This window comes from Ambystoma mexicanum, chromosome 1q (genome assembly GCF_040938575.1).
Source record: "Ambystoma mexicanum isolate Mex_15411 chromosome 1q, UKY_AmexF1_1, whole genome shotgun sequence".
Taxonomy (NCBI): domain Eukaryota; kingdom Metazoa; phylum Chordata; class Amphibia; order Caudata; family Ambystomatidae; genus Ambystoma; species Ambystoma mexicanum.
The window spans coordinates 1,386,770,423-1,386,798,236 of record NC_090922.1 but is presented as its reverse complement, the minus strand read 5'-3'; the positions used below and the strand labels follow the sequence as shown (position 1 = coordinate 1,386,798,236).

The window sequence follows — 27,814 nt, the reverse complement described above, 5'->3', positions numbered from 1 at the left end:
GCTCAATCCTCTCGCCATGGCTCTTCAATTTCCATCTCGCTCCTCTTGCTCACCTTATCTCTGCCTTCTCGCCGCACTTCATGTTATGTAGATTACACTCCACTCTTCCTCAAACTCCCTACTACCGCCTCTGTCATTCCAGATTGCCCCTCTATTTCAGTTTCCGCCTTCACTCTGGCCACCCTCTATGGTCTCACCCCCCCCCCTCTACTTTTTTAGAAGCTAGAAACCTTGGAGTCATCATCTACTCCTCGCTCTCTTTCATTCCTCACATCTTGGACCTTTCCAAGAAGGCCCATTTTCAACGTTGCCTCCGAGGAGGTATTCTCCCTTTCCTCACCTTTCCCCAGAAGCTCAATTTCGCCAGAGATCTGGTCCTTTCCAGGCTGGACTATTGCAACAGCCTAATCCTTAATCTACTTTCCTCTTCTCTCCGCCCCCTCAAACTAATCAAGAATAGGGCTTGCGAGACTTATCCTTGGCCTCAAGCTCAGGAACTGCATATCTCCAGCCCTAAAATCTCTCCACTGGCTCCCAGCTGCTGCAAGAATCAAATTTAAATCCCTCTGCCTCATCCAGAAGGCTGTCTGTGGCCGGGTGGGGGGGGGGGGAGGGGCGGATGGGTTCACGCTATTTGCAACTTGCTCTCACTAAATACTCTCCTTCCAGATCTCTCCGATCCTCTGGCTTCAACTCTCTGCGGGTCAAACGCTTCTCCAAGCAGAGAGCTGGTGGCCATTCTCTTTCCTCGGCTGGCTCCCTCCTTTGGAACAGCCTCTCCCCTCTCTCCCCCTTGAGCCGATCTCAAGTTCTGCAAACATCTCTAGACTTTCCTTTTCTCCTCACCCCACCCCTCTCTCCCTCCTGTGCTAATCCCCCACAGTTGCCAAGATTGGCTGCCTGGGTTTTGCCCTTCCAGGCCTGTGGCATCCCTTGGGTCTGCACTTATTGGATTGGCTTGGCATCTGCCCTCCCTCTAACCTGGTGGTCTCTGCCATGCACTTACCCATTGCCATCCCCCACGGGAGTGAGGGGTGATGTCTCCCTCTCTCATAAACAGATAGCTTGGACCAATCGACATTAGATTCTAGCTTGAATTGTGTAACATGGAGCAAAGAATTGTATGAGCGTTCCTTTTTCGTGGACCCAGTTGTATTGAACATTTTTACAACACTAGCTTCTCGTATGATTTTGTATATTTGAAGACAAGAATCCGTGAGACACTTTGAGTAAATATCTCAAACAGCCTCTGGGGCCTGCACATCACAGGTATTAAACCCACAACCTCTCTAAACGTGGCTCCATCTTCAGGGACCATGTCCATGCAATATAAATGCACCCAAGAGATTTAACACAAAAAAAAAAACATCAAAAGGAGAGAAGAACTCACCCGCATTTGTGCCTTCCTTGAACTTGTGAAAGATTTATACTACTACTTAAATTTCTTGCCAAAGCGGTTGGAATTACAGAAACAGGTTTTACTGGAATGCTTTCACAAACGTTTGCCACCGTTACAGCTACCCAGTGAAGATCAAAATTGAGGTTGTCCATGTTCTCTGTGTAGACGATTAGAGCCCGGACACTGAGCAATTTCGAAAGATCCAAGCAGTCTTTATTGCACAAATGGTTCTGTAGGGACTGAAAACAAAAAACTGTTTTTCCAAATGTACACAAGCCAAATGACTTATTGGACAATTTTAATGTTTGCATTAATGGTCTATGCTACGGAACAATACAAAATAAACCGTATGTAGACTGCACTCTTGAGAAGTTACTCAGATTCTAGTAACTACCATTTTCTTTTCAGTCATACTTTTGATGTAGTCTGCAATAGGATAATTGGATATGGTTCCCCAACTTCTACAGAACCGATTGGGAGCCCAACTGCAGAAACCTAACAACCTATGTCCGCTCCATGCTGTGCCCACCCAACCACCAACTGCCCATCATCTTGGGTCTATTAATTCTCATTTTCTTTGACTAAGATGCAGAAACTAAGGAAAAGAGATTTTACAGAAGAATTACAAAGAACAAGTTACTCTGTTACCTGGTAACGTTCTTTCGATGGGATGGTCCGACGACATATTCCATATCCATGACAGTAATCACCACAGCTAGCACTTGCAAATTGCTGGCTGCATTACCACTGTTTGTTGCCTTTATTATTTATTGTTATTTATCTGTTTCTCCTCCGCTTCGAACTTTCCACCTCTCCCCCTTCCATGCACTTACCCGTTATCAATGTCACTGGGCCTAGTAAGAGCGCTGTTTTGTTCTCCCCTGTTCCCCTCCCTTGTCGCGCTCTGAAACACTTGCGTACGAGCGCGACAGAAATAAAATATCAATCAAGCTGTGCTGCTTCGGAAAATCTTCGGCGTCTGCGTCCTGCGTCAAAGAAGTCGATACGCCGCCCTCGAGGACCTCCTCCGACGGCCGACGTTATGAGTAGGACGCACATAGCCTCAGTTGTAGTTTTTTCCCAGAATGTGTGCCACCAGTCTTCTGCCAGTCTGACACACAAAGCCTTGCGGAAATGTAAGCTGCAATCGCATAGGAAATTCTGTAGCAGGGAAGGAGCGATATGGAATACGTCGGACCATCCCATCGAAAGAACGTTACCAGGTAAGAGAGTAACTTGTTCTTCGAGGGGATTGGGTCCTCCGACGTATTCCATATCTATGACAGACTCCCAAAGCAGTACCAATGGAAGGAGGTGGGAAAAGAATTTAGAAAACAGAAATTTTGCCTGCCCAATCAAATTGCGGAGTAAAGGACCGCCTTACCAAAGGCCAGATCCTGCCCCCAGATGGAATCGAGGGAATAGTGACGTACAAAAGTATGTACCGAAGCCCAGGTGGCTGCATCACAGATGTTGCAGAGGGGTGTTCCTATTCGCAGGACAGTAGAGGCAGCCATACCCCTGGTAGAATGGGCCCGTAAGCCGACCGGTGGGTAAGGACTGTTCATTGGTGCTGTACGCGGAGGACGGGGACCGGAGCAGGAAAGCTGCAGCTGAATCTCGGTAAGTGTGCTATTTATTTTTTAAAACAAATAAGCACTAGCTGCGGTTTTTCTTCTACATTTTCCGGGCTGGAGGAGCCCGGAAAACTTAGAAATAAAACCGTAGCTTTAAAACGTTGTATTTATGTTTGCGGTGGCTTTTGAAGTGACCGCAAACATAAATACAACATTGTGTTTGAAAACGCTGTGGTTTTTCTTTCCAAGTTTCTCAGGCTCCTCCGGCTCGGAGGAGCCCGAGAAACTCAGAAAGAAAAACCGCAGTGTTTTCAAACACAACCGCGTTGTGTTTCTGCCTGCTGTGGCTATCACTTTGGGTCTCCGATGCACCCCCATCTTGGGCTCTCGGGCTCCCCACGGGGTGCCGGAGAGCCCCAAATGGGAAAGCAGATTTAGGCAGAAACACTGCAGCATTTAGCATTTCCCATTTGGGGCTCTCGGGCTCTGTGATAGCCACAGCAGGCAGAAACACAACGCGGTTGTGTTTGAAAACACTGCGGTTTTTCTTTCAGAGTTTCTCAGGCTCCTCCAAGCCGGAGGAGCCTGAGAAACTTGGAAAGAAAAACCGCAGCGTTTTCAAACACAGAGTTGTATTTATGTTTGCGGTCGCTTCAAAAGGGACTGCAAACATAAATAAAACCGCAGCTTTAAAAACGTATTTAAGTTTCCCGGGCTCCTCCTTTTTTTTTAAAATAAATAGCACTTATTGAGATTCAGCTGCAGCTTTCATGCTCTGGTCTCCGGTCCCCGTCCTCCGCGTACAGCACCAATGAAGGAAAAGCCACCCAGCGGTAGCTTTTGTTTACTACAGCTGGCTGGCTTTTCCTTCATTAGTGCCGCAAAAGCAAAAGCCAGCACAGGCGGGCATCCATTTCACAAAATGGATGCGCCCATGTGCTTGCTTTTGCGAATTTTGAGCTTGATAGCTCAAAATTTTACATAGGAAGTTTAAAAAAAAAAGTGCTAGTATTTTGTTTTTATTGTTGCCCATCTATTTTTTAAATACAATTTTTTACTGGACTATCCCTTTAAATATGGACAGCGCCGCCAGGTAACCTTTAATGGTACCCACTTGAAGGCCCCTGTGGGCCAAAGAAAGCAAAAAAAAAAAAAAGACAGAACCATGGGAATTTCACATGCAAAAGGATCAACATTCTTAACCCTGCACCAGTCGCAGAACTTCCGGCAACGGTACAGGGACTTTGTTGTGGGCCTTCTGGCCGAAAGCAACACCTCCATCACGTCTTCAGGGAGGTCCCAATCCTTATACCTCAACCTTTCAGAAATCAAGCATGAAGATGGAGGGACCTGACCTCTGGATGGAGAACCTGACCCCCCCCCTCCCGTGAGAGCATATCGTCTCGGTAGGGAAGACGACGTGGAGGGCAGATGGGCTCCGATAGGTCGATACGGTCCGGGTACCACGTCCTCCGGGCCCATGCCGGAGCAATGAGGATCATCCGGGAACCGAACCTCCGTAACCTCTGCAGTACTTGCGGGATGACGGGGAATGGAGGAAACGTGTACACCAGTGTGAATGGCCACTCCACTACGAACGCGTCTCCCAAGGCTCTGTTTGGAGGAAATTCCCACAAGCAGAACCTCTCGCACTTCAGGTTGACACTGGAGGCAAAGAGATCCACTTGAGGGGTTCCCCAAAGGGCGAAGATCTCCAGAAGAATCTCCTGAGCCAACTCCCACTTGCGAGAGATCGCGCTCTGTCTGCTCAGAGCGTCCGCCGTCTTGTTTTCATCTCCTGCCAGATGAACTGCCGAGATCAAAACTTCCTGCTGGATTGCCCAGAACCAGAACTGCATCGCCTCCCTGCACAGAGGAAGTGACCCTGCTGCCCCCCCCACCCCCTTTTTTGTTGAGGTAGTGCATGGCCACCGTGTTGTCCGTCAGGATCAGGCCCTCAGCTCCAGTAGATTGATATGGAGTCTGGACTCCGGAGACCAACGACTGCCGACTGTCAACTCGTTGGCATGAGCTCCCCATCCCGCGAGGGATGCGTCTGACACGATTGTCACCTCCGACCAGGGCAGCCAAAACAGAGCCCCCCTCAGATTGCCTTCGTCGGCCCACCACAGAAGGTCCCAGGCGACCGAAGAAGGCACCTGAACAGGATCCGACATCCTGCCACAGGACTGAGACCACTGGAGCTTGAGTGTCCACTGCAAAGATCTCATCCGCAACTTGGCCTCTGGCACCAGAAGAATGCAGGATGCCATGAGGCCGAGCAGTCTCAAGAACTCGAACGCTGTCAGAGTCTGGGCAAGTTGAAACTTGTGCACCATCTGCTGAATGTGATGAGCCCTCACCTGGGGACGAAAACACTGCCCCAGGGACGTGTCGAGCACTGCTCCGATGTACTGGAGCCTCCGAGTTGGTGTCAAATGGGACTTCAAGTTGAGGGAGAAGCCCAGCTTGTGGAGGGAGTGGCAGGTGACTGACAGATGATCCAGGACTTGCTCGGGAGAGCGCGCCCTGATCAACCAATCATCCAGGTAGGGGTAGACGTGAATCCCCTTTCCTGAGGTGCGCTGCCACCACTACCATGAGCTTGGTGAAGACCCTCGGGGTGGTCAATCCGAACGGCAGAACCCAAAATTGAAAGTGCGAGTCGCCAATCGCAAGTACTTCTTGTGCTTCGGATGGATCGGCACATGAAAATAAGTGTCCTTCAGGTCGAGAGACACCAACCAGTCCTGCAGTTGAAGGACCTGGAGGACTTGAGAAAGAGTAACCATCTTGAACTTGTCCTTCCTGAGGAGTTTGTTCAAACCGCGCAATTCCATGATGGGTCTCAATCTCCCGTCTTTCTTGGAAATCAATAAATAAGGGGAATACCATCCCTTGTTTCTCTCCGCTACACGCACCAGTTCTATGGTGCCTTTCTCCAGCAGGGATTGAATTTCCGGCGCAAGGAGCGGATCCAGACTCTTCAAAGAGATTCCCTGGTGGATTGTCTTGAGGCCTCTGCCAGAAAGGAAGACAGTAGCCGTGGGTTATGATCTCCAGAACCCACACATCTGAAGTAATGGTGCGCCACTCTGCAAGATGCTGCGCCAGCTTTCCCCAACCGGCGAACCATGTGACATAGCCTCATGACTGAGCTGAAGCGGTTGCGGCGTTGCCTGAGGGCAAAGAGGCAACAGCCCGAGCGGCCTCAGCTCCTAGAGTACCTGGTTTTCCACTTCTGGCACTCCTACCGTGGCCCCTTTGACTGGCAGCTCCTCTCGCTTTACCAAAGGATGAGTAATAACGAAAGGAACCTCCCCTCCATTGCTGTCCCCTAGGACGAAAAGGAGGAGGTTGTCGAACTGCAGCACCCAACGACTTTGCTGCATCTTTGGAGGTCTGCAACCTCTCAAGGCTCTCGTCAGCCATGCTGCCAAAAAGATGTCCCCCGTCAAAGGGCATGTTGAGGAGCCAGGCCTGCACATCAGGCGCAAACCCCAACTTCCGCAACCACGCAAACCTGCGTATCACAGTGATCGCCGCCATGGACCGGCTGACGCAATCTGCCATGTCCAAACCCGACTGAACGGCCTCACACATAGCATCCTTGCCATCCTGAACCATGGCAAGGAAACCATCCCATTCATCCCCTTCGGGAATATGTTCAGCCGCCAAGGAAACAGTTCCACAGAGTGTGCGTGAAACGAGACAAGGCACAAATGGAGTTGGCCGCCTGAAGCGCCATACCCCCCTGCAGAAAACACTTTCTTCGCCCAGCCGTCAAAACGCTTGTCGTCCCTATCAGGAGGGATGGTAGGGTACGAAGCCTGCTTTGCTGGGGCAGTAGCTGCCTGCACCACCAAACTCTCTGGAGTAGGGTGCCTGGACAAGTAGCAGGGGTCACTACTGGCTGGGCGGTATTTTCAGCGCCAAGACTTGCGCACTGCCGGAAGACTCTCTGGAGCAGTCCAAGCCGCTGCCACCCTCCTTTGCAGAGCCATATGGAATGGCAGTACCGGGTCAGTTGGTGGACCAATGTCGAGGATATCCGTAAGGTCATCCTGAACAAACTCCCCTGGGGGAGCAGACCATCCTAAGTACTCAGTGGCCCGTGACATAAGTCGCAGGGAAGAAAAATCGGCATGAGTGCCAGGCTCAGGCCTACAAAACTCCACCTCCGGAGCGGCGTCCAGCCCACTAGCATCATGCAGGGACAGCCTTCCTAGGTGGTTCCCCCGAGCCACGGGGTACCCCCGTTGACACAGCCCCGAAAGGCGTCGAGTGATCGGCCCAGACGTCGAGAGAATCGGTGTCGATGACGGACGTGGCGCCAACAGCATCGACGGCGTCGACACAGGCCTCGAGTGATGAGCCCTGAGCGTGTCCCTCGACATCCTGGGTGCTGACGACTTCCTCGGACTCTCTCGAGGCTCCGCCTCAGTCGACGACCTCGGCGCCACAGGCGTCGATGTCTTTCACAAAGACGTCACAGGCTCACTTGGTCTCGAGCGCGTTGAGGACCGAGACCTGGACCGGGCATGCTGAGGATGATTTCCCTTGTCCGAGCAGGACCTTTCCCACGAATCGTGACGACCACCCGAGCCCGAAGGCATGCGAGCAGCGTCTCTCGGCTGATCACGACTGCTCCACTCGGAGGCGCGGACGGACCAGTGCCCTGCGATTCGAGAATCTGCAACATTTTCTTCCCGACGGAAGCCCATTCCTCCGGTGTCGCATGCTTGGTGGGGTAAGCGACCCGTCGACGGGCGAGTCCTCGGATGAGGACGGGGAAGGCGACCGATGACGGCGCTTCCGGGAGTGCCTCGAAGAGGCAGAGGAGTGGCGAGACCAACTCCGTGACCGAGACCCACTGGACTTAGATGACGACGCAGAGAGTCGCCCCTCGAGTCATCCGTCGAAAGCCCCGCAGACCTCGACTTCCGGGGCTTGGACACCTTACCTACCAATAACAACTTCTTGCGCTCCCGCAAGGCTTTGGACGTGAGCGACTGGCAGTCGACACAGTCATCCGTGTCATGGGCCTCCCCGAGGCACCAGAGGCAGGCGCTGTGCGAGTCCGTGACCGACATCTTGGACCCACAGTCCCCGCACTCCTTAAAGCCCGGACGCGGTGTGGAAGACAAGGTAGACATCTTCACGAAGAATAACTCACAAACAAACAGGTTCGAAGAACCGGGAGGAACAACAGAAACTCCAAAGGGTCGAGGCGTACCGAGATTCACGAAACGAACACGTTCGCGGAAAAAACGGAACTGAGGCTAGGGGCGTTGTGTGTCCTACTTATAACATCCAGTGACGTCGGCCATCGGAGGAGGTCCTCGAGGGTCAGCGTATTGACGTCATCGACGCAGACGATTTTCCGAGGCAACACAGCTGTGGTGATTACTGTCAGAGATATGGAATACGTCGGAGGACCCAATCCCCTCGAACAGTTACTACTGCCGACCTAGAATAAACTTGTGAAAAGCTTCAACAGAAGCTTTGCAACATAGAAGGCCACAATGCAGGCAAACCGCCCACCTGCAAAAGCGAGGCATACTGGCGTCAACAGGTCAGCCATGTGGAGGTTGCCATAGCTAGAAGGGAGCCCACCCCATTATGCTCTCAACTATGCTAGTGTCGGAAACAAACTGTGCTGATTGGGCCCTCTGTCGATTTACATAACCAGCCTTTGCTTTTTTTCTATTCACTACTTATGAAGATATCGCCTGTGCAGCTGGGGGATGGGGGGTTGGAATCTGGGAAAAGGGTATTGCGCATTTGCCAGTCTTGCGTTTGGTGGCATTATACGTGCCTCCTTTCTCTACCCTGTGTCTTGTCCCTCCTTTGTGACCCCTTTACTCCTCCTTACGAGCAACTCTTCAATTCCTAACCCATCGTTAGCCATGTACTGTGGTTCCCCAACTCCACTTTCCATCCCCTGGATAAAAACCACTAGGTTAGCCTCAGCCAGCCTCCTTTCTTACCCATACCCCCCCCCCCCACATCATATAAGTCTGTACCATCACATGTAAATATGTATGCATCATACAACTAAGCTCAATGTCTAACACCGCCACGATGCCCCCAGGCTGATGCACGCTTTACAAATACTAAATAATATCCCAATATGGTCATGTCATTTTAATAGAGCGGTTTTGCATTCTGATCATCTACAGCTTAATTTTCTGTGTGGCATGCAATGCACCCAGTCTACTTCCTTACTGAACACTGCCTCACTGAGCCTAACACTCCAAAGACAATGACCAGTCAGTCACCTTTTTGCCATCTGGGATTTCCTAGTCATCAGTTTAGCCCAGCATATCTCAGATGGCAATCTTTTCCCTTGGAACAGCCAGTAAATAGGCATCAATGCACATTACTGCGCTCAACATATCCACGGTTCCCACTCCAATATCACTGGGCCACCTCACTATTGCTGTACCTGCACAACGTATTTCGCACTGTAGGGAATGCCTCATTTTACTTAATGCTGCAGCTCATTATTTTCATAGTACATACACAATCATTAACCTAAAATTGCTGTTCTTCATTGTGCAATATGCCCAGTGTTTGCATCTTAATTAGGTTTGTAACAGACTCTGTACCCTCCATTTTACTACTCCCACCATTCTAATCCCATTTTAACTGCACATTGTCTTTGCTGCCATACTTACTGCACTGGCTCATATAGCTAGCTACTGCGAGAGGCCAGGAATTAGACACATACACATATGAGACAAGTCTGTGACTCTAAAGTTGTATTAATGCAAATGGGAGATGGAAAATACTTAATCCCTAATCTAGGAGGTACCATAACGAATGGGTCAGTACTTTGCCAAGATGTCCAAACAAAAAGTATGTACTGTGTCCGTAATCCTATTCTGACCTACACATTCTAAAATTAACTTCAAGGTGTAAATCGGTAAGGTCTCTTGATTTCTTCAAGTGTTCAAATCAAACACAGAAGTTCAAATCCAACACAGAAGTTCAAATCCCAAGAGAAGGTTTCCAATGGACAATATTCACTATTCCAGGGAGTGGCTCCCTTCCCCAGATTCCTTCTACCAACACAAGAAGTTCAAAAATAAAGAATCATCAAGTTCCTCAGAATCCAAGAGGATCGCTCTCTCCCTTTGGTCTATTCACATTTTACAGGGAAACGGCTCTGACCCACAGGTTATCTGTTCACCTTTAAAATTCTGCACCTATTAAAGGGCGGGATCCAAATTCACCAGTTATCGGATATCTTCCTTGCCAGACTTTTCTCACACATAATAGTTCATAATCTTAATGACATGGGTCTTCCTTAAGATTCTTTTTTCATTATAATTTGCACACACACTGAACTTCCACCTGGTATACTCTCTTGCTAGGACTTTAGTAAACAAAAAGCTTTACATTAGCCCATTGCAGGTTCATGAAACCTTGTTTCAGACTGTCGTCTACATATTTCCTTTTTCCTCAAAAAGGGTCCTTTGCCCCTTGCCCAAGCACCTTCAACTCCAGTTTGTTTTCTCCTTTAAGGTTGGGGGTTCAATTAACGCTCACCTGGTATCCAGGGGGACGTCACTCAGCCTGTTCTGACATCTTATGACCTCAAACCCTTCCCTGGAGGCTATTCGACTGGAGACTGGGCCTGAAACACAGGATTGGTAGAGTTTAACTCCCTATTGTCTCTGTGTGCTTGAACCCCTTCTTCCCCGGGGTCGCACCCTTCCCTTTGATCCACAGCTCACCTTGTTTTCTTGGATAGTGTGCTCCGTCCTGCCTTCAGCGCAGGGGCGCGTTGATTAATGCGGGCTCGTTGCTGCCTAGTTACTTCACTGTCAAGAGTCCGACAGGTAAGCATAATGAGTCTTTTGAACAGTTCTCCAACTTCGTTCCTTTGCTTCCTTAGATGATGGCTGGCGTGCTGATGAGATGAGTAGCGCTGAAGGTGAGTGAGAGCACAAGGCGCTATGCACCCCTTTCGTATTTGCATTGAACAGAGTTCTTTTTCTGTGTCCTTTAGGTGCCGCAACGTTTTCAGCGTGGATGCCAGTTATGAAGAACAAATGCGGTGAGTAAGCGTGGTATGCTGCGCCTCTAGATGTTTCCACGCTAACCTGGAGTGTCTTTTCCCTCTTTCAGATGGATGAGAAGTTCCGGATACAGAGTTCCCCCAGAGCGGCTGGGATTCAGGTAAGCGTTTGAAGCTCGTACAGTATTTAAAAATAAGTGAATATTTGCAGAATGCTTACTAATGCCTCTTTTTTGTTCTTTTCCCTTTTCCTTAGGAAGCGGCGTGCCGGGATGGGAATGACACCGCCGAAGATGCCCGCAGAACAGAAGGAGCGATGAATGTTGGGCAGAAGCGCCGCAAGGTAAGGCTGTTCCTAACGGTGTTCTTGCAGGAGCTGAGCGCGGAAGAAAGTGGAGGCCTACTGGAGACCGATCCGAACACGGCGAGTGTCACGGTGTAGATGCAGAAAACACAAAGCATGTTTCTCAGCCTGGGTGTGGCTTAAATAGTCTCTGGGTATCCCAGGTGCCTCTGGGCTGAACCACACCCAAAAGACTAGACCGCACATGCAGTTCTGGGAACCGAAATATGTGGGGGCATCCATATTGTCCCCATCAATGCACTACAAGTCCAATCCCCAATGTTATCCTATGGGAGTGAGTGAGTCTGGTGCCACAAGCGCCAAGTCTGACTCCAAGTGGGTCTTTGGAGGGATGGAGAGGCCCTCGAGGGCCATGTAGGTGATCGTGGCCTGGCTCCAGCCTGACATCTTGGAGGGCTGGGGACATGAGGGGCAGGAATCATGACAATAAGCCATTCGTGGTTTGCTTTATAATTTTTCACTTATTTAATGGCCTCCCTTTTGGTCTCTGAGTTCATGTGAAGCAACACACAACCCAGTAATCCACTTGTGTTCTTTGGACTTACCAGTAGTTTCAGGTCTCCCCTAGCTTTCATTCTCTGCATTACTCCAACGGAGCAGCACACGTTTTTAGGCATCCTGTTTACCCACTAGCTTTCCCTGGGCTTACCGGTGGCTTTAGGCGCTTCTTCACTTCCGTCTGCTTCTGCATGCACCCCGCTAGGTGTTGCACTCTGCGTTGCCCTTCACAGTGCGCAGTCCCCACTGCTCTTTCCTCCAAGGTCAACTGCACCCCTTGGGCTTCTCGTTTCCAAGTTTGGGTTTACCTGAAAAGTCGTGACACAGCAGGTTTCCCCCCTCAGCATGGTGCTAGTCACCGGTAAGGGCTGCGATGCAGCCCGGAAACTGTAGCCCTCTCCTTCTCCCAGTCAGCTGTGTCGGGCCTGCACGTCCTGACCAGATTATACATTTTCCAACAACTAAACCCCTGCGTTGGTCGCCTGGCCTTCGTGATCTTCATTGCTTTTTTGTTCTGCCTCACCTCAGTGGCGATGGGACCATTTCTTGAATGACGTTGAGAAAGTGGATATTGAATTTCATTGGGAGTGATCATAACTGCTCCCTGCCTCTTCTTCGTCCCAGTTGTCAATGTACTATTCTTAGTGGTATGTTGGGGAGTATCCACAGTATATTTACCAATAGGTAGAGACTATTGCCTCAAACTAAATGGAGGTAAAACTGAGATATTGGTGATGGAGTGTTCACCTGACCCCTCACTCTGGGTGTCCTCTTTCTGGCCTAGATCTTTTGAAAACATTCCCATTCCTACGAAGGTGAAAAATCTGGGTGTCACACTATCGGGTGCTCTCTGTATGGAGAGTCAGATCACCAAAGTTTTTCAAACAGGTCCCTTTCAGCTACGAGTCCTGAAGAAAGTACTCCCCCCTGATTCCCGAGACTCTTTCGTCCGCGGGCGCTAGTAGCTCTTAAACTATCACGCCTGGACTCTAAGTATTTATACCTGGCTCAACCGAAGGGGCTTATTCAAAGACTGCAGCGCCTACAAAACCTGGCTGCAAGAGTGGCTACTGACTCCTTATAGAGCCCATATTTCCCCGTTTTAACAGTCCCTTCATTGGCGCCCTGTGAGCCAACGTATCCGGTTTAAGGCGCTGTGTATTGTGCACCAAGCTGTGCACAACCTGGGAGCTGAATTTAAGTTCACATGCTACGTTCCTACACGGTTGTTGCACTCCGTTACTGATGACCTTGTTATTATGCCACCTCATCGGCAAGCGCGGATAGGAGGCAGGGCCTTTTCTTTAACCACTGCCATTGCATGGAATAGAACTTCCATCAAGAAATTAACCAATCGCCTTGCCTTCAGGAAAGTGATAGACCTTTCTTTTCTGAAAAGGGTCTTCTCTCCCTTTGTTTATTCTTTCTCATGGAACTCCATCTCAGGGTCAAGATGTCCTCAGGCGAATGCTCGTGCTCTACAAATCTCATTAAGAATATGGCATTAAGGCATGTGGAATAGAGTAAGTTTCCCTGTGATTTTCCCACTCACCACACTACCAGACTTGCTACTTAAGAACTGAATCCTCCAGTATAGCGAAGCCAAAACTAAATTATAGCTGCCCCTAGTCTAGTCCCACCTAAACCAATGCAGGGAAATGTATCACCTCCAGGGGAAGGCCCGACAACCTTATGGGGGACCCAGGACCATATACCGTAAGAAAAAATTGGCAGGGTTGTACGGGAGGGCTTTAGGAGAAGTCCTTCTGGCCACAGAAAATTGGCCAGTGGTCCGAAAATGAGGCAAAGCAAAATGTTTAGAGGCTGTAGAAATTGGCCATAGAGCCCCAAAAATAGCAATGATTTCTTAACAGTGGGACACTACGTGTCGCATCCAGATGTTGCCCGTCTCATGGGACCATTTCATTGCAGTATGGCTGCAGCCCCCTGCTCCACTGGGCACTCCTGCAACCATTGCTGAATTCTTCATTGCTCCTGTTGCCATGAGGGGCGCACTTTACTGGTGTCTTCTTTATTGGGCCATTTTACCTCGCTGGGTTTGTGCGACAGCTATTGGAGGGCCCCAACCATCACAATCCATACCTAAACCAGACACCGAAACTCACCTGTGCACCAGACATACATGGGCAAAATCAACTCCAACAGTTAATTTGGTTCTTGGGGTATGCCTCGGTCCCTGGAGGAGTGTTTTTTTTTTTTAAATCCTTTTGAAACTCCCCTACCACACGGTACAGATTAATTATCTGGAGTGAGCCTTATGCTCATTTTGTAACACACTCCCCTTACCATGCTTGTTCTTGCGCACTGGGCTAGAACTCTTCACTGGGCTCCCTTCCTGGCTGGCTCACACTCCTTCGTAGTAAACTAACTGTAGCAGCAATTTGACATTTCTAACATTTTTACCCAACAAACTAGATTGAATATAAGCATACATAAAATTCATATTACCTTAAAGGTTGTGCTGTAATCTTCAGATGTAAGCCATGAGGTTTCCCCTGTTGAAGTGTTTGATGTCTTGACTGTGCAAGGGATTATGAAGTCTCCAGGAGAAACAACAGTGGCAACTTTACCACCACCACCAGTTGCGTCTCGACCAGGGTCAAAGCGATCTAGAGTAAGAATTATCCCCTCCTCATCTAAAATGAAGGATGAATAAACCAATGAAAACAAGTTTCAACAGGTGCAAAATAAATCATATTTAGATTTTGACTATACAGTGCTTTCATAAACCATCGGTACCCAATGCGGATATATAGCTACTTTTATTATCGACTCATTAACAAACTGTTAGTCAAATTGGCAGAACTGGACATGGTACTGGACCAATACTAAGTAATCGCCCCACACCCCCTTCATGCCACCAGACTCCAGAGGAGAACAATGCGAACTAGGACACATTTGGTGCTAGAAACCCTGGGCTGAGGCTGTGGGTGCAAATATTTCGCTTGAGCTCATCACCCTCGCTGAAATAGAGCAGAGACATCCACAAGCTTCTGTGACTGGGTACTTGTAGGACAGTTTTTCTGAAGTTACTTAGTACAAGGCTGTACCACCTCAGTTTAGGGTAGCGTAGACCGAGCAGCTAGGCTCATCTTAGAGGGGTGTAGAATCAGTTAACAAAAATTGTAATACAAATGGTACGAAGAAACCCTATAAATTGTAAAAATTGGTTTATTTAAATACAAGTAGCCCCAGATAAATCTTGGGGGAAATAAGTACCATCACATTATATATAACCACAATTATAAAAACATAACACTATGCTTGCTGGAACACAGACCAAACCATATGACCTAATTTGGAACATTTAACCGTAGTTCTAGGGAACTCAAAACCAATAGCTACTTTTTGATTACTTACAGTAATACGAGGGACGTAGACCCCCAACAGTTGTACCGCGACCCTTAGCAAGAAATCACATAGCAAGTCAAGTGCACAATATACTTCTCAATTCTTTTTTTATTTAAAAAAAAAACAAAAAGTATTATAACTCATAGTTTTTAACCTTTACAGATTGATAATCAACACATTTCCATGAAGGCTTGTGAAGTCTTTACTCATCACTGTTTTTCAACCGATAGGTCATCCTTTTCATAGATACGTTGAAAAACATTCTCCAAGAAGGTTATTATGGCTATGATTAGAGACGTGCTCTCCCTGCATACAAATCTGCCACCGTTACTTTCCGACTCACCGAAGAAGGCTGCAAACATCATAGTCCCCTGTGCAGTCATCCCAGTACAGCACAAAAGTAGGCAAGTTTCTTTTTCATTCTCGATTTGCATAAGCTGCATACGTTTTTACCTATTCCCTTTTTATTCCTAAAATTTGGGCCTTCCAGGGTGGAGTAAAGGTTCAAATGCAATCGCAAACCTTTAAAATCTTAGTCAGCCACAGGAAGACAGATATTTTGGCAGGACATTGTAAGGCCGTAACATCCCTAGGGCAACATTTCACCAGTCTTGCTTTGTCTTGGGTCAAAAACCAATCCGGTCTCAAACCAATCATGTCTCGGAAGTTTTACTTTTACTGCAACTGGATTAGTCAACAGCTGCACTTCGGATGTTTCTAGCTCTTCCAAGGTTTCCGCCAACATCGTCTTCTCCAGTCTAGTAGGTCTCAGTCGCGTTCTCCCATAATTGCTTCTTTTAGGATACCAAATCCTCTGACTGGGGTATCCAAAATGCAGTATCAGTACAGTGACGGGCTTTTCCAAATAACCTGTGCATGCATGGAGATCAAACCAAGTTCGTGTCTTATTGTTGTGGCAGGCATACAATTAGTGATCTTCCAAAATCCAGATTCCAATCTATCCCAGGTCTTCACTGGGATTGCCCAAAAGGCTTCCACCCCAAAGGTCACGATTGGCACTACCTTCATATTATAGAAGGTTGGCACTGGGATGATTGAAAATGTGCACAACTTTTTACCAATCACTATTTACCAATCAGTCTTCCTTGATTCACAAGGTAATGCATTTTGGATCTGCACCGATCTGTGTGCGGTAACTCTCAATGCTGTGCTTATACAACTCCCCAGGTATGTTAAAGATGAAACTTCCTGAAGCCTTTCCTTTTCGATGAACCATGATTTCTTAGCAGATTTCCTCCCTTGCGCAGATTGAATCATCATTACCTCGAATTTGTTGATGTTAATTTTCAAGTTAAACTTTTATAAAGCCTTCCCTCCCAATCCTACTTCTGTTACTTGTGCAGTGGCCCACTGGATCTGCAGTACCCCTCCTACTGCCCCTTTGTCGGCCTCAAAGTCGCTCCAATATTCCTCCTCTCTTTCTGAAGCTACTCTGTGATATCCCACGCTTTGTACCTCACCTTTTCGTTCCACCCACACTGTTTTAATTGGGGGCGCCATCTATTCGCAAAAGGAAATCCCCGGATTTCCATTAATCTTCTGGCAATGCAGAGGAATTTGCTAATGGGGGGGATTGCAACAGTGGTTACCCACCACCGGGCAATGGTAGCATTGTTGCAGTTTTCGTAACCGGGCCAGTTCTGCCTGGGTGAATATTAACACCATTTCTAAATCTCGAGTGGTGGGCCCTGTGGGGGCAGGAGTTGTATTTGATGGAACATATGGAGGGGGTGGTGCAGTGACTGGCGTCACTGGTGCACTTGCTCCTGGCACATACACTGGATCAGCAAACCCCTCTGTGGGTCTTGTAAGCAACGGGTATATTTTCATTGGTTCCCAACTCTTTCCCCTTTCCTCCTACCTCGTCGTTTGGCACTGTGGTGGCTCCGCTTCCTTTTCTTGCTTGTTTGTAGGGGGCGTTTCCTCAAACATCCTCCACAAATCTAGCACCTCTCATCTGTTTTGGAGCACTTTCCCCTTGTAATAGGTTGCTACATTGTCTAGTATCACTTTATCAAAAGACCCTTCTTCCGGCCAGACACGAGGTGATCCTTACCCTTTTATTTCCGTTAACCACTGCCAATGGTATTTCTTTATTCGGTCACTGTGCAAAAGGGAGGTGCTTACAAAAGAGAGTGGCATGTCCAACCCTTTGTTTGTCAGAGGGCCCTTTCTTCTCCCGCCCATCCCACTGTTACTTTTCCATTTTAACCTTCGATATTTCAATCAAAAATGTTCAAATTTGCACTTCAAAACATTACTTATGCATTTGTCATGACAAACGCACAAAACATCAATCACTGAACTTTGACACAAAGAACCAACAAACATACCAACACAAAACAAAAACGGAGCACTTTAAATGTTCCTGTATGCCCTCAATGCCTTTTTGTTTAACCAAATGCCAAACATTACACGGGTAACACAATATAAAATGAAATCGCGTCACTAGAGACCCCACACTTTAAGTACATAATTCTGCAATACAATTGGTGAGACACACTAGTACATTATGATTTAGGTGATGACCATGCTGGATTGGCGGTTGCTTGGGTGTCACTCCCGCAGCACGTGGGTCAGCTGGGCTCATCTTTGTGGGGTGAAGCCGTGTTGGCAAAGTGATACATTCCCTGGCTGTCTGATCTACAATAACAGGATCAGAGGGCATGCGACAAATGGCGAGCATAAAGGCTTGACATGAATGGGGGCGCTTCTCAGAGTTCACCGACAAGTTATATATGCATTCTACCCTCTGTACCCAGATACCCATAAACCCAGTGCCACCAACCCAGGTGCCCGCCTTGGGGGTTTTGATCTACCGGATGCCTCAGGATGCAAATCGACATGTGTTAAGTTTAGGAAGGAAATGCTGGTGACTGGGATTAGGGCTATGGTGAGTGTCCACATCTGGTCACTGTGAGGGGTCAGATGTGTATCTGATCAAACAGAGGGGTACTACGGGCTTAGTGGACGATGGCTTGGCTGGGTGAGGGGGGCAAAGGCAGGTTAGTGGAGATGGATGGGTTTCTTAGGCTGGGGCCTGCTCTGGTCTCGCACAGTGCAGTGAGCTCATCTTCCTTCTGGGTGATACTAATTTTTGCAACAAGGAATGGCTGGACTTCCGTGAGAACAGGACTTGTGCGCAGCTGGCAGGAGGCAGAGAAGGCCTGGGCTTGCTGTGTGAGGCTCTGGGAAAAGGGAGGGACAGGCTTTTAAAAGATAATTCTCGGGCCTAGTAAAAGATGGTGCCAGGTGTGTCACAAAACTGAGTATTTGCGCTTTAATAAGACTTGATTACCAGATTGCCTTTTGTTAGTAATTAGAGGGCAATTAGTGCAGACTACGCGTATGAGTGAAGGTGGACGTCTCCCCCCCACCCCTCTTTAGCATTCGAGAGATCTGTCAGTGTGGGAATGGTAAGGGGCGGAAAATACCACCTCCCCCAACAGATGCCAGGAGGCCCATCAACCTCAAAAATTCGAATGCTGGTAGATATTTGACGTTTTGAGACCTCATTACCGTCTGCAAAATATAAGCTCTCAACTATGGAGGCGAAGCCTTCCACAGAGGAAGAGTCCAGAACCGCTCAAATAAATTGAAGCTTCTGAGAAGAGGGGTGGAGGGTCATGAAGGACTTCTTGAAGGTGAGGGAGAGGCCGGCTCTGTCTGCGGAGGTAGTGGCAGGTGCTGTTGAGATGTTCCGGAGAACGAGTTCTGACCAGCCACTCGTATAGTTTGGGAAAGATGTGAATCCCTCCCACTCCTTAGATTCAGACCCTCAGGCGAAGGCGAGCCCGAAAGGCAGTACTAGAAATTGATAGTGAGAACTGCCAATGGCGAACCTCGGGTATTGTGTGCTTGGGATGTATGAGCACATGAAAGTAAGCATCCTGAAGATGAGTGACACCATCTAGTCCTGGAGCTGTAGAGCCTCGAGGATGAAAGTGTGAAAGTACAACTATTTTGAATGTATCCTTCCTGAGGAACTTGTTCAAGCACCTCAGGTCCAGGATTAGTTGCAGTCCTCAGTTTGGGGACCAGGAAATAGGTGGAGTACCAACCCTGTTTCTGTTTCGCTACAAGTACCTTTTCCAAAGCACCTTTCTCCAACAGGGAGAAAATCTCCTGTAATAGGAGCGGATCTGGATCCTGAAAAGATGGTTTACTCAGGGAATAGTCTGGGGACCCCTTCAGAAATGGGAGACAGCACTCATGGGCTGCCTGTAGAGCCCATGCTAAGTAATGGATTGCCATTCTTGCAGATACTGAGTCAGCATGCCTCCCACGGTTTGTCAGCACCACTCATGTAGAACCTCCACTCCTTTTACTTAAGAAGAATACAACTTGTAAATTCTGAACCAACCTCTACATTAGTAAGGTTAAGATATTCAGAAAAACTGAAAATCAAAATAGGCCAATGCACGTTGCAATCCTTAATTTCTTTTGAAGGAATCCAAGATGACTATGTAATGTTTTTAAAACATAATCTTGGACTTCCTTCAGTGTTTCCTTCCATGTTGTAAAAATCTAAATGTATGCTCTAAAGAATACCTCCCCTTCATTTGTATACCCTATGCAAAGCATGTAAATCTTAACAGATTCACAAGCCTCAGAAAATATATATCTTCCAAAAAGGAAACTCACTGGGGACCATAGAACGCAAAAAGGTTTATTGCTCATCTTTTGTTTAGGAAGAATGCAATCAACACTCCATATGTTGATTCCACTCTGCCCCACTTTCTTCTTACACTCTAGACTATGTTCCCATGTTGCGAATCTCACGCATAGAGCAATTTTGTTACAAATCATAAAGGTAAATACATTCTACCAACCTGAAAGGCGCTTAAAATCACAGAAAGCTATAGCAAGAAGTCAGAAATGGAGACAAGCTGCACACAGACCTATGTGGAAGTTTAAGAGGTGTGAAAAATGACATCCATATGTGAGCGACCTAGGCCAGAAAGGCCTTACGAGAATTCTATACCCCATGTTGCCTTCATTTTTTCTGGGGTGATATAAATCACTAGGCTTTGGGTCTAGCAGTGCCAGAATTTAGTTTCAAATATTGTTCATTCCAGGTATTATTTACCTGCCTCTCCTCGATGCCAAAGACCCTCCAGACGCTCTGCCAGGAGATGGGAGTCCAAGGCATTTCATATGGGGGCGTCGTCGCCCAACGACTGAATGCTCCGATGTGCCCCATCCAGAAAAGTCACTGCCTTCCAGCGACAACTAGGTCCCTTAACTCTTCAAGAAACTTAATTTCTCTAGGACTCCCCTGAGCTGTGCCACCACACGCAGCTACTCGAACTCGCACCTGCGCAGTCAGATGTCCAAAACGGGGCCACTACAATGCACTATCGGTGCGGATACCAAGGAAATAAGGTCATTGTTCTCCCTCGTTACCCTCCCTTGCGTTGTCGCGCTCTGAAACACCTGTGTATGAGCGCGATATAAATACGCTATCAATCAAGTAAGGCCAGAAAGCACATGGTGGTCACAATTTACTAGGAGTAAACGTTTCGAGTCAGAATCCCCTTTATCAGATTATGTGTTTTCAATTTATATAGCCGCTACATACGTAGCTTAAGCAAGGGAGGCCCAGTGTGTCGCGATGCAATGGGGGGCGGCACAACATTTCCCACGTGGTCTTGAAACGTTTCAAAGACTGGGGAGCTTGGTAACTGTGGAGTGGCCCAACAGAAAGTTGATTTTGTACTTTGAAAGAATCGATTTTAAAAGTGGCGTTAAATAAAATTAACGTGCAGTCAAAAAAAAAGTAACGATATTCAGATAGAAACTGAAAATCAAAATAGGCCAATGCACGTTCCAATCCTTAATTTCTTTTGAAGGAATCCAAGATGACTATGTATTCATTTTATTAATAATTATCTTGGACTTCCTTCAGCGTTTCCTTCGATGTTGTAAAAATCAAAATGTATGCTCTAAAGAATACCTCCACTTCTTGTTCGAAAACAAATCTATTGCCAAATCGCTAACGGAGAACTGTAAACATGGCCGATAGTGACATCTACTGGGGAAGAGTAGTATTGTCAGTCAACTTTTTTATTCCCTATGGTGAACAAAGGAAAGAAGTCGGAAAAGGCAATTCAGGGAACCAGGGATCATGATAATTTTTGAAGACTTGTGGCTGAGGCCAAACAACCGGCCGGTCACTTAAATCCCTGGGCACATGCCACACGTAGTGGTTATACAAATTCCCCAATTCTGTTATTGAGGAGATCTTGGTTTTCTCAGTGATTGGTGTTTAAGAGGAAGGTTCTTAAAAACCTGCTTTCCCACAGACAACCGAATGATGCCAAGCTTCTACATTAAAACACAGCTCCACAGAAGCATAAACCCACAAAGTCACGTACCGTCATCCACCGACAAAGACCCAAGTAAGAAACACGTAGTAATTGGCTTCCTCTCGCTTTTAGCATGAAGGTAAACAAGACGCACTACTTTTTCCATCACCAGCAGTTTAGGATTCCTGAAAAATTTAAAACACATTACATTGATTATACTCGCAGGTTTGTGTATGCATACATACAAACTATACGTCAAATGGGTTAGGTGTGCATGTAATTAGCAAATGATTAGCTTCTAAAATTGGTTCCTATAAATTTAAAATGGAAGCTTGAAACCTTTAATCCCGATACACAGAACAAAAATTAGAACGGCGTGGCCGGTCTGGCATGCACCAGATGTGTGAAATGTAGTACATTCGTGCGTAAAACGTGCAACATTACGTATAACCTGGTGGGCATGCGCTACCGAGGCCTTTTCCACCATCTCTTTAATTGTGCGCAGTGCTGGCAGAGAGTTGCAATATCAGCCTTCAGAATCTCACTTGTAAAATAAATAACAATGTCTTGTAAGGGAAAAGAGACCACCAGCACGATTAAAACAGTAATTTGAAAACTGCCCTCGTAGCCTTTTCAATTCTTCCTCCACCAACATTACCTCAATCATGCCTCTTCTTCCCAAGTCCAGAATTCATTGGAGGCATCTGCAGCCGATAGTACCCCTTTAAGGTGACGTGACGTGACAAAGGTTACTCACACAACACACACAGTCCAATTGCTCAGGAAGCAACACCCTGTCCTGCTACAACACCACCCCAGACCCCCTTCCAGTCCCAGACAGACCACATCACGGGCATTAAATGATATGGCATTTGTAACGTGCCTATACACAAGTGTTTCAAGGCGCGAGATAGGGAATAAAATACTGCCTACTGTACGCTATGAGGGCATTGCAAGTCACCGAGGAGTTTCATGAACAAATAGAGCAACGAGGCCGAAGGCAGGATTGGTTGTGTATGGTAGGAGCAGCTCAGTGGGCTAGCACAGAGCCAAATAGCTCACGAGGTGGACGTAGTAAGGGGCCCACCCAGAAAGCTGACTCTGATCTTTCCAGACAAGAATAAGCAGCCTGTTGTGCTGGTGGGTGCTCCTGAGGTGTTCGGCTGCCTGCTCTCTGCCGACTTGTGGATGACTGATGCATTCAGAATATGCAATGCATATTCCAAAACAAAGGAACGCATATTCTAAACAGCGCGAGATGCTCGGAGTCGCACACCCTATGCCGCTCATTCTTTCTGTTGACAGCCTTTGAAGTGGGGAAATGTGTAAGTGATGGCTCATTTAACAAGCCGTTGTTTTTACACAGTAGTACTTAACATTTCAGTGTCAAGAACTGAACATGGGGCTGCACAAGTATCTGTTTGCTGACCAAACCTATGCATTCTTAAACGTTCTAATATATTTTTTTTGTTGTATATTTTTAGTTACATATATCGCCTCCCTGGGAAGGTTAACTGTCATTTTCATGCTTAAGTATTCTAGTGGCTGCTTTGGGACATGGACTAAACGCAAAGGTCTTTTAATTTTCTAAACAAGCCAGCCACTGCCTAGCGCGCACACCAGATGGCAACTCAATCAACTATTTATTATTAACATATGTAAAGCACACAGCAGCCCGTAGGCATCATGGCGCTGTTTCGAGACAACGGCTTAGTTACATAGTACAATCTTAATTACACATAAGAAATGAATTCTTAGTTACAATATGCAAGGTACGAGCGACTAGGGAGGGGAGTGGGGGCAGGGGGGTGAGATGTTTGATAAATAGAGTGGTTTCAGAGCTTTCCTGAACACAGTGAGGGAGGACTCCGCTCTAAGTGAGTTGGGTAGGGTGTTCCATAGCTTCAGTGCTATACAAAGGAAAACGATACCAGCAGCTTTGGCCCTTTTGATAGAAGGGATACACAGTTGGTTAGCATGGCAAGTTCTTTTTGGGTGCGAGGATGCATCTCTTACAATGGTTTCAGATTGGTAGGGTGGAGCATCAAGTGTAAGGCACTGTGTGTAAGGGTCTTGAATGCGAGCCATTCCTTCACAGGGAGCCAATGGGTGTCTCGCCTCGCTTGAGTAATGTGGTCCCTTTTTGGTATATTTAGGGCTGCTCTAATGTAAGTAACTCCAATCAAGCAATCCCACTAAGTCAGTGCCTTGTCTGCGATGCCCAAGGGAAGCCCTTATTTATGTATTTTTATGGCAAGTTATAATCTGGATGATGAACCCTTGTATAACACCCCTCTCTTAGAATCCCCCTTGACCCCACTGAGCCAAGAAGTAAGCTCGTTTTGCAAATTTAAAAGGTTTATATCACACTTCTATAAATAAATTGATAATGGATAGCACACTCGTGAATATGAGCAGTAATCAGCAATAGGTAACCCTACAGTAGCACAGTTCTTGGTTACTTATGAATAGGAAAAGAAAAATAAGGTGGTAGAGAATGCCCTTATGGCTTCAAGGACAATGCAATGATGACTGAAATGCAGTACAGAAAATAACTTGATATGGCTTCAACAAAAGACAATGTAATCACTTTTCCTTGACAATTCACCCCCCCCCCCTTTATGCAATATAAGGAGTTGGAAAGGAATGCAAACAGTTCTCAGGAATGCAATCAAATACAATACAAAATTCAGTTCCCCCCCAGCAAGCTTAGAGGAAAACAAGTAGAAGTTTGAAACACAGGCCCAAAATGCTTTGAATGTGGTGGCAATGAAGTGAAATGATGCCAAAATTGATTTTAATTCCCTGTAGGAGGTTCAGGGTGAGTGATATCTAGTTTATATTCGTTCAGGCTCACTTTAGCAATGCTCTGAGTACCTAACAGGTTAAAACGGATTTTAGCAAAGGAAAGCAAGGAGCTGCTGATTTTTACACGTGGCTGAAGTTGTGCAAAATGTCAAATCGCGGCAAATTTTATCGCGTGCGTCGAGCGTAATTACGGAGGCCCTAAAAGGAGTAGCAAGCCCAGGTTCGTTGGAAAGCCTAGAATCTTAGCTTTAAGATGACAGTTAAAACTCGCTCCTAGCACAAACGGTTCCTGAGATACAGACGATTTTCTGAAGGTAGTTTTTCGGATTTGAAATTTAAAAAAGTTCAAGATGACAGGTGACAGAAGAAGTGCGCGTGCGCTTATGGGGGTAGTGTCTGTAATGCGCATGCGCACGTTGCGGGTCGGGGACAGAACGGGAACAGCACAGTATGGAGGATAGGTCAATCCAGAGCGAGGCGTGTGGTCATTGGGGAGGCGGCCGGGGTAGGGAGACACGTACTGCTTGTGTAATTAGCATGTGTAAATGAATGTGACAGTGCATGGCAACAATATGGCAATAGTATGGTGGCAACTACATGGAATGGGGTAGCAGTCAAAGCTGTTCCCAGAAAAGTAAATCCACATTTATACACAAACCATCGAAGCAAATCACTGGAAAGAAGCTAGAATGGCAGAAAGTGTATGTGAGCCCAAACAGAGTCAAGCAATGGTGACAACAAAGCAAATCACTGGCCGAACTAATATGTGGTCATCATTACAGCATGACATAAGGCTCTCACTAAGTGGATGGTTAGTTTAGATATACATCAAGATGGTGCCTTGGTCATGTGGATGCGGTCAGGTAAGAGTGCATTGGTACCCCAATGATTTTTGTTTTCGCATCCAATACATATACTGTGGACCCTGACTAGTTAGAGGTCATGCTCAATGGGAGCGATGCCCCAGTGCGCCCATGCCAGAGCTGGGTCGTAGTCAGAACAGTGGCACTCTGCGCTGAGAGCCTAGTAGAGATGGTGTGCAGTCAGGGGGGCATCTGTGGGTATGTTATCCACATAGGGGCAACCCTTAAAGCCCAGGGCAACCTTGTACTTTTGGTAGAGCAGTGTACTGGAAGGAATACCGACCCTGAAGTCTAAAGGGACCATTATGTAACGAAGTGTCCTGGATGTGCCTCGTTGAGGTCTTTGGTGGTGGATTGAGTTTGAACATCCACCATGCTTCTTTAAAATTCAATGAAATTGCAGTGTTGAACTTGTCTTGCACTTTATCGACACCAGTCTCATCACACGCCAGCTGGACTTCCCGGTCTTAAGAGTTCCCTTTCGCAGGTCGGCGTTGAAAAGGGCAATTCCCCCCAGGCCTCTCCGCCTTGCTCTTGCATTTGAACTGCCAGTCGGGGAATAGCTGCTTCCTCTGACGTTTGGCCTTGCTCGAAGTATGCTTTCATGCTCCGCCTTTTATCCCTGTGGGGGAAGGGAAAGGGCCGTCAGGTGTGCGTAGTCGGCATCAAGTGCCCAACTCTGCCTGACCCTTGTGTTGGGACATGTCCGGTAAACAGCTTGGGTGTTAATCCATTGTCTGTCACGGTGTAGGAAAGTGTGTGTTGGAAAAGGGGTGGTGGGGGCGGGGGGGTAGTAGAACTTATGAATATCCGGGGCAGGATGGGGAAAGGTATTATAGGGAAGGGGGGGGTACCACATCTCACCAGTCGTTGTCCCACTTCCAGAGGACCGCTCATCCATATGACCCTCCTGCACTGGTCCACCCACCAAGAACTGGAGCCAATAGCGATGGCCGTGTCCTGGCCACCCGGATGACAGATACCCGCGGACTAGCGGGCGAGACACCTTGAGGATCCGCACAGTGATGTGTGTACCAAGCCATGCATCTGTTATGAATTTAGAGATCCAAACATACAAACCTTTTTATCACACTTGTTTATCCAATATAGAGATCTCTGATCATGGTTATAGTCCTGAAATGCTCCGATTTAATGCAAAGCATACAGGAGCCCTCACTGTTGCTATTTGTTCCCTCTCCAACTCAGAGGTATTTTGAAAGAGTACAATAAGAGTGTACCAGACTGTCCATCTTGGAATGATAACATTCCATAAGAAAATAATGCATATGGCTATTCTAGTATTGCCCCTTACGAAATACAAGTAAGGTGGTATGAACAAAACACCTGCAGCACAGGGCCATTGGTCAGTGGGCTCTCATACCCCAGTAGGCTGGTCACACCGCAGTGTGCCAGTATGGAAAGTTTAAAATGCTTTCGGGCAAGGACTTCCCTACGAGCAGGTGACAGAAAAACCATTTACTTGTACAGCAGCTGTTTTCACATTAGAATTCTTCTGTACTTGCATTACAATGTAATGAAAGAAGCTTCATTTATATAGCAATTTATTCATTCATATTGAGGAGGGGGTTTTGTCACACGACACAGGTGTAGTTTGGGGAGTGAAGTGTTCCAGTCCGGGTGCTGGGGGGGGGGGCGCAGGAGGGGGGAATGCGCATTGTGGCGTTTCGTCCTTGCCCCAAAGTTGATATTAACTGTCTTGGATAGGTGTATTGCAGCACCTCATGCGTTACAGAAAAATAGTTCAAGCAAAATGTATTGGAAAGAAGTTAACTTTGTGTACTGTAATAAAATGCAAATTCTCCCATCAGGGCACAAAAACATTCTGCCATAAACAGCCCCTGATCAAGCTGGAACTCTGCTAGCTCGCGCAGCAGCACTGTGTCGTCACAACTGGAGCGTAAAACCTGATTACAGAGCCGTTGTGATGTCACAACTAGCCTCAAATAACAATTATTTCCAGGCTTTTATACAGATCGGCAATACCGATTGAAGTCCGGTTTGTACTTGATGTTCCCACTAAGACGTTTGTACAGCGATACTGACTAGAATACTAGAGTGCCCGTAGGTGTCTGAACTGTGTATCCCTCAGCAACTTTATGAAATTCCTACTTTCCACCAAGCACCCTGATTGAACCACTAACACTGCAAATTACCACTCCATATACACTAAAACCATCAGAGCTGCAAGTTTCTCCCGCCACATCCGACGCTCTAGGGAAGACTAGGGTCTCTTCTGAAGAAAAAAAAAAATACCTAAAGGACCCTCGCCACAAATCTTCCAACGTTGCTTTTGTGTGCCCTAATAAAACCGAACCCACTTTTCTTGTACATCACATACCTTGAGCCTGGCAGTGGTGCACTGTATGAAACCCAATACCAAACGGGCAGTTTACTAAACAAAGCCAAAAAAAATAAATAAAAAAAAGTAAAAGAATTCAGGACAGACTATTGTCCAAGATGAGATTAATTTTAGTAAGAGACATTTGTTAGATCACAAACTAAGAATAACATTTGTAACACTGAGATCAGATACAGAAGGGTAAATCTACATCTCGAG

The 27,814-nt window shown here is 47.1% G+C and overlaps 1 protein-coding gene across 1 annotated transcript in view; it reads right to left on the bottom strand.

The window, feature by feature from the left end:
- STIL (STIL centriolar assembly protein) overlaps nt 1–27,814 on the bottom strand; it is a 327,963-nt gene that overhangs the window by 263,837 nt on the left and 36,312 nt on the right. Inside the window, exons 4-6 of the mRNA XM_069642242.1 lie at nt 21,635–21,750; nt 14,334–14,521; nt 1,391–1,638 (exon numbers count right to left, since the gene is read on the bottom strand). Of these exons, the coding sequence (XP_069498343.1) occupies nt 1,391–1,638; nt 14,334–14,521; nt 21,635–21,750 (552 nt within the window). The remainder of the gene's footprint in view (nt 1–1,390; nt 1,639–14,333; nt 14,522–21,634; nt 21,751–27,814) is intronic.